We start from the raw sequence: 7,727 nt of genomic DNA on the forward strand, positions 1-7,727 counted from the left end.
TATCGTAAAAAAATATTTGAAGTTCGTAGTAATAGTTTGACCGGTGAATGGAATCATGAATGAACAAAAAGTAGTCCCGGCAGTATGTAATTGCCAATCAAATCTTGTCTTTTCAGTCAATCAGTGACTGTAGAAGCAATCTGCACACTGTGCAGAGATCGAAAAAATATTACCCCGTATATTTGAGCCCATATGGGTAATAAATGTATATATATATAATACCACCACCAACAGTTCAGTACTTTGATATGAGTGTGTGTGTGTGTGTATATATATATATATATATATATATATATATATATATATATATATATATATATATATTGCATTAGCTGGACCAGTTAGACTTGCTTCTACATGACATTTAAAACGTGAACAAAGATGGTTCCGGATCAGTTAAGATTTATTTTCACAGGCATTCATCATATGAAACCAACCAGTCTCGCAAGTTTGAAATTAGCTGATATGATGTGAACATCTGACTAATGATTGACATGGATAATAATGGTTAAAAAAAGAAGATAAATATTTTTTTTCCAGTGTTTGTTGTGATTTCTTTTGCCTCAATTGTTGCCATTTCTACAGTAGGCTGTGCAATCAGAAGGCATAACTAGTACAATGGTATAGCTATAGAACTAGGAAGGAAGGAGATAAATGCTTTATTTAACGACGCACTCAACACATTTTATTTACGGTTATATGGCATCAGACATGTTTAAAGACCACACATATAATAAGAGAGGGAACCCGCTGTCGCCACTTCATGGGCTACTCTTTTTCGATTAGCAGCAAGGGATCTTTTATATGCACCATCCCAGAGACAGAATAGCACGGCCTTTGATGTACCAGTCGTGGTGCACTGGGTGGAGCGAGAAATAGCCCAATTGGCCCACTGACGGGAATCGATCCCAGACCGACCGCACATCAAGCGAGCGCTTTACCACTGGGCTACGTCCCGCCCCCTATTGACTATGAAGACACATAAATAAACACTGTACATTGAAGAATAGAGAATATATATACATGAATTTATACATATATAAGCACTGTAACCTGGAGAATATATATGCACGCTCGAAGGAAATTGTTTATTTAACGACGCACTGAACACATTTTATTTACGGTTATATCCACGCACATTCGAAGGCAATCACAGCATCTTGCTTTATGTCTTTTTTTTTGTTTCTATAACAAATGATATCTTTGTGTCAGTAATTTTTCCTTTCAGTGTCTTTTGAGTCGTTAAAAGTAGCTGTGGGTTGGAGCCGGTACAGGGCTGCGAACCCTGTACCTGCCAGCCTTACGTCCGATGGCTTAACCACAACACTATTTATGCCATTTCTCGTTAGTGGTCAGGTCATAGGGTTTTACGTGCACATTGAGAGCAAGCTATTGTAGCGCACGCCTGTTATGGGCGCAGGTGCCGGTTCTGGCTCCTCCGTCCAGGACAGGAAACGGTTGAGTGGAGGAGGGGGGTGGGGGTGGAAAAGGAACCGCCCGCACTGGCATGGGCAAAGGAGCACAAGCAGCCCCACAATTTGCAAATGTCCCGTAGGATTAAAGCAAAATAGAAAATGTTGCGTAAATCTCGTTACTATTTTCTAATTAAGGTTTAAGCATGCTGTCATGGACACACACCTCAGCTATCTGGAGTGTCTGTCCAGGACAGTGGGTTAGTGAGAGAGAGAGAGAAGAGGGTGTAGTGGTCTCACACCTATCCAAACTCTCTCTTGGTGGAAGCCGGTACCGGGCTGCGAACCCCGTACCTACCAGTCTTATGTACGATGGCTTAACCACGACAGCACCGAGGCCGGTGTCTCGTTACTGTATGAGCGGTGTGTTAAATTCCCCGGCTCCCGGGTGTCCTTTGTGAGTGAGCCGTAGCCTATCGCACCCCTTCTCGCCACTCCCGTCTGTGTTTGGCAGAACAATGACTCGGTTGTAAGGGTTAGCACTGGTTCCCACGTTGTACGGGTCATCGCTGATCGTGCTGTTGTAAGGGCTCTCGTCGGTGGTAGTGTTATAATTGTTAACGACGCCGTCATTATCTTCGGGGCGTGGCTTGGCGTTAACATCCTCGGTCGGTCTCTTCCTGAATAATAATAAATTAAAAAAAATTGTATCATCCATCTTGCATAACCACAAATTGTGTTGTATTATTGTTGTCGTTTGTGTGGTGTTTGTTGCATTTTTAATTCTATGATATTTGTATTTTTGCACAGTTCTTTACACTGTTTTTATTTAAATCTTGAATTTTTATATTGATGTTGATCATCACTTTATTTGTTTGCATTATCATAGTTTGACACCCAATAGCCGATGTATTTTTCGTGCTGGGGTGTCGTTAAACATTCATTCATTCATTCATTTTTTGTTGTTGCTATATTCATGCAAAATTAAAGTTTGTTTTGTTTAATGACACCACTAGAGCACATTGCATGTCGGACATTGGATAATTCTGACAGGTTTTCAGAGGAAAACCACTACATTATTAGCAAGGGATCTGTTAAATGCACTTTCCTGCAGCCATGACATTATATACCAGTCGTGGGGCACTTGTTCTGGACGAGGGGAAGGAAGGAAGGAAATGGTTTATTTAACGATGCACTTAACACATTTTATTTACCGTTATATGGCGTCAGACATATTGTTAAGAAGAACGCAGATATTGAGAGAGGAAACCCGCTGTCGCCACTTCATGGACTACTCTTTTTCGATTAGCAGCAAGGGATCTTTTATATGCACCATCCCACAGACAGGATAGTACATACCGTAGCCTTTGATACACCATTTGCGGAGCACTGGCTGGAACGAGAAATAGCCAAATGGGTCCACCGACGGGGACGATCCTAGACCGACTGCGCATCAAGCGAAAGCTTTACCACTAGGGACGGGGAGGGGAGACTAACTTGGTCCGGTCAGGAGTTTCGATCCTACGACACAAGTATTTAGGGCGAGCTCTCACCCGACAGAGATAAATCCCGGTCCTGATCATCAATATCGTGTGTTAGATATCACATGTATGTAATATGTAAACATTTGACTACAACAAAGTATGTAAAAAAATAAATAATAATAAAATTTAAAATATAAAATTAACAACATGTGTTACGCGATATATCAAGTAATGTAACACTTGCCAATGTAGATCAGAGCTGCGTTCAGCCAGACCTAGCAGAAAAAAAACTGTCGGTAGAGTGTTTTATGCGCTTCACGTTAAACCAAATGGCCACGTCGGGAACCAATCAAATAGTTCGTGAACGTTCGCTGATTGAACTTAAGGCTGGGCTCTGTTTTACGAAACGATTTCACCGATACGTTCACCTTAAGTGCATACGGTAGTTTGTTTGTTTTGTTTAACGACACCACTAGAGCAAATTGATTTATTAATCATCGGCTATTGAATGTCAAACTATTGGTAATTTTGACATATAGTGTTAGAGAGGAAACCCGCTACATTTTTCATTAGTAGCAAGGGATATTTTATATGCGCACCACCCCACAGACAGGGTAGGACATACCACGGCTTTTGATATACCAGCCGTGCACTGGCTGAACGAGAAATAACCCAAATGGACCCACCGACGGCAATCGATCCAAGACCGACCGCGCATCAAGCGAGCGCTTTACCACTGGGTTACGTCCAGCCTCGCATACGGTAGTTGGGCACATAAGGTGATCTTTGCCCTAAGTGCGCTACGTAAGACGGGGCACTGCCACTTACCTTTTGCGAATGATGATAACAGCAACAACAACAACTAGAAGGAGAATCAGTACAATGGCAGCGGCAGCGCCTGCAATAGCTGCAACTAAAAACATTTAAACATTAGCTTGATGCGCGGTCGGTCTGGGATCGATCCCCGTCCGTGAGCCCATTGGGTTATTTCTCGTTCCAGCCAGTGCACCATGAATGGTATATCAAAGGCCGTGGTATGTGCGCAACTATCCTGTCTGTGGGATGGTGCATATAAATGGTCCCTTGTTGCTAATGGAAACATATAGCGGGTTTCCTACCTAAGACTATATGTCAAAATTACCAAATGTTTGACATCCAATAGCCGATGATTAATAAAACAATGTGTTCTAGTGGTGTCGTTAAACAAAACAAACTTGAACTTTAAACATTAGATATTGCCGTCTAAACAAACATAACTGTCAATATGATTACAGAAAAAGTTAAGTTTGTTTTGCTTAAGGACAATACTAGAGCACATTGATTTATTAATAATCGGCTATTAGATGTCAATCATTTGGTAATTTCTTATTAGCAGTAAGGGACCTTTTATATGCACCTTCCCACAGATAAGCCAGTCGTGGTGTACTGGCTGTCCCGAGAAATAGCGAAATGGACTCGCCAACGGTGATTGATCCCAGACCGACTGAGAGAGCTTTACCACTGGGCTATGTCCCGCCTTTAGGCAGTCAATGAGTTGGGTCATTTTGTAAGACACTGGTTTTGTCTGTGTGTGTGTGGGGGAGAGACAGAGAGAGAGAGAGAGTGTGTGTGTGTGTGTGTGTGTGTCTGTGTTCGTGTCCGTGTGTGTGTGTGTGAGAGAGAGAGAGAGTGTGTGTGTGTTCGTGTCCGTGTGTGTGTGTGTGTGAGAGAGAGTGTGTGTGTATGTGTCCGTGTGTGTGTGTGTGTGTTGAGTGTGAGTGTGTGTGTGTGTGTGTATGTGTGAGAGATAGAGAAAGTTATGAGAGGTCTTGTTTTAGGGAACGGGGGTATGGGTTCACTAATGAATATTAAAATGTTTAGTACGGTACCTGGAAAATCATCTGATTGTGTGGAGTCACGAGTTGAGGTACTGGTTGAGCCACTAGTTGAGCTGGTGAAGTCGCTAATTGAGCTTGTCGACTGACTACTTGAGTTGGTTGAGTAACTATTTGAGGTGATTGAGTCACTAGTTGCGCGACTGGTTGAGCCACTAGTTGAGCTAGTTGAGTCACTAGTTGAGCTGGTGGAGTCACTAGTTGAGCTGCTGGTTGAACTACTAGCTGCGCTGGTTGTAGGTCTACTGGTTGTGGTGTTGGCCGCTGGCGAGATGCACTCAACACGCAAAGAACCTACAAACACACAAACATCATGTCACAGTTAACAGTAACTTGTACTGCATGTATTCTGTAGACGACTGTTTAGAGGTTAACAGTAACTTGTACTGCATGTGTTCTGTAGACGACTGTTTAGAGTTTAACAATAACTTGTACTGCATATCTGGTCTGTAGACGACTGTTTAGAGGTTAACAATAACTTGTACTGCATGTGTTCTGTAGACGACTGTTTAGAGGTTAACAGTAACTTGTACTGCATGTGTTCTGTAGACGACTGTTTAGAGGTTAACAATAACTTGTACTGCATGTATTCTGTAGACGACTGTTTAGAGGTTAACAGTAACTTGTACTGCATGTGTTCTGTAGACGACTGTTTAGAGTTTAACAATAACTTGTACTGCATATCTGGTCTGTAGACGACTGTTTAGAGGTTAACAATAACTTGTACTGCATGTGTTCTGTAGACGACTGTTTAGAGGTTAACAGTAACTTGTACTGCATGTGTTCTGTAGACGACTGTTTAGAGGTTAACAATAACTTGTACTGCATGTGTTCTGTAGACGACTGTTTAGAGGTTAACAGTAACGTGTACTGCATGTGTTCTGTAGACGACTGTTTAGAGGTTGACAGTAACTTATACTGCATATCTGGTCTGTAGACAACTGTTTAAAGGTTAACAGTAACTTGTACTGCATATGTTCTGTAGACTGTTTAGAGGTTAACAGTAACGTGTACTGCATGTGTTCTGTAGACAACTGTTTAGAGGTTAACAGTAACTTGTACTGCATGTGTTCTGTAGACGACTGTTTAGAGGTTAACAATAACTTGTACTGCATGTGTTCTGTAGACGACTGTTTAGAGGTTAACAGTAACTTGTACTGCATGTGTTCTGTAGACGACTGTTTAGAGGTTAACAGTAACTTGTACTGCATGTGTTCTGTAGACGACTGTTTAGAGGTTAACAATAACTTGTACTGCATATATGTTCTGTAGACGACTGTTTAGAGGTTAACAATAACTTGTACTGCATATATGTTCTGTAGACGACTGTTTAGAGGTTAACAATAACTTGTACTGCATGTGTTCTGTAGACAACTGTTTAGAGGTTAACAGTAACTTGTATTGCACATCTGTTCTGCAGACGACGTAAAAGAAAACAAGGATACCCTCGAAACATTAGTATAAATAATTTCAATGGGTATTGGTTGATACATGCATAAACGTTTATATACAGACAGATAAACACACATGATAGACCATACGAGAAAGAAAAAAGGAGAGATAGCCGCACAGAGTTAAAGTTTATTTTGTTTAACGACATTACTAGAGCACATTCATTAATTAACCATCGTCAAAAATATTGTAATTATGACACACACTGTTACAAAGAAAACCTGCTACATTTGTTCCATTAGCAGCAAGGGATATTTTATATGCGCTTTTCCCATAGACAGGACAGCACATACCACGGCCTTTGGTGTACCAGTCTTTGGGCACTGATTGGGTATATAGAGATGGACATAGAGGGATACATATAAAGATGGATGAATAGAAGTTATTGAGTGAAGGAGAGCAGTATCGGACAGAACTGTTTGGTTAATGATACGTAGAGAATAATACATGAGTGGCCGTTAGATACCATTTATCTCAACAACGAGTTGTTTTAAAATGTATCTTAACGAGTTTGATACGTTTTTAAACGAGTTGTGAGATAAATAGCACTTAACGGACACGAATGTATTATTCTATTTCTTACATATCCTCAATAACCATGTTTTAAGCAAATTTTAACATCATTATCGACGCAAAGATATTTATTACCCTTTGCACTTGTAATTGACTTGCGCGTCACAGACACATGTTTGTCAGGTTAACTATACGTCACAGTGTAATCTATTTCCACCGTGCTGGGTTTTTTTTTTATTGGACGTATGGCATTGGTGACCTGGTCATCACCTAGGAACAGCGAGTCGTATGTTTTGAAATTGTTAACACACGCACGTGTGTAAAGAACTATGTGTTATTAAATATAACGCATGGTGTTCTCACCAACGGGTGTGTAAGAAAATTTATTAAGAGTTGGAATTTCTACTGATATATGGACAAACCACCTGGCAGCTTTGAAAAAGTTTGTTTTGTTTAACGACACCACTAGAGCACATTGATTAATTAATCATCGGCTATTGGATGTCAAACGTTTGGTAATTTTGATAGTCTTAGATGAAACCCGCTACATTTTTTTCTAATAGTAGCAAGGGATCTTTTATAGGCCCAATTCCACAGGCAGGACAGCACATACCACGACCTTAGATATACCAGTCGTGCACTGGCTGTAACGAGAAATAGCTCAATAGACCCACCGACGGGGATCGACCCAAGACCGACCACGCATCAAGTGAGCGCTTTACCACTGGACTACATCTCGACCAACAGCTTTAAAAACCGATGGTTTAAGCACCGTGAAACCTGGGCCGGTTCTTTGATATTTTAAGGTTTTGCAACAACGAAACTGCGCCCTTCTGTCCTATCAGCAAGTCCTCATAGCTTTGCAATACTATGTGTCTGGAAAATGTCATATCATTGTTAGCGATCTTCTACATATATCACAATCTACAGCTTGCAGATCGATCCACCGTGTATCAGTTACGGATAGTGATAGGTCACCACTTTAAGTGTAG

At 41.0% G+C, this 7,727-nt stretch overlaps 1 protein-coding gene across 2 annotated transcripts in view; it reads right to left on the reverse strand.

Moving 5' to 3' along the window:
* Positions 1 to 1,071: 1,071 nt before the first annotated feature.
* The window catches only part of LOC121390380 (cell wall integrity and stress response component 2-like), an 11,002-nt gene continuing 4,346 nt past the window's right edge, over positions 1,072 to 7,727 (reverse strand). Inside the window, exons 4-6 of one of the 2 annotated variants that reach the window (XM_041522178.1) lie at positions 4,765 to 5,064; positions 3,725 to 3,809; positions 1,072 to 2,092 (exon numbers count right to left, since the gene is read on the reverse strand). In XM_041522178.1, coding sequence (XP_041378112.1) covers positions 1,822 to 2,092; positions 3,725 to 3,809; positions 4,765 to 5,064 — 656 coding nt within the window. In that variant the 3' untranslated portion in view covers positions 1,072 to 1,821. The remainder of the gene's footprint in view (positions 2,093 to 3,724; positions 3,810 to 4,764; positions 5,065 to 7,727) is intronic. The other variant, XM_041522179.1, reaches the window with a different exon arrangement.

The sequence above is a fragment of the Gigantopelta aegis genome, chromosome 15, assembly GCF_016097555.1.
Source record: "Gigantopelta aegis isolate Gae_Host chromosome 15, Gae_host_genome, whole genome shotgun sequence".
NCBI lineage: Eukaryota > Metazoa > Mollusca > Gastropoda > Neomphalida > Peltospiridae > Gigantopelta > Gigantopelta aegis.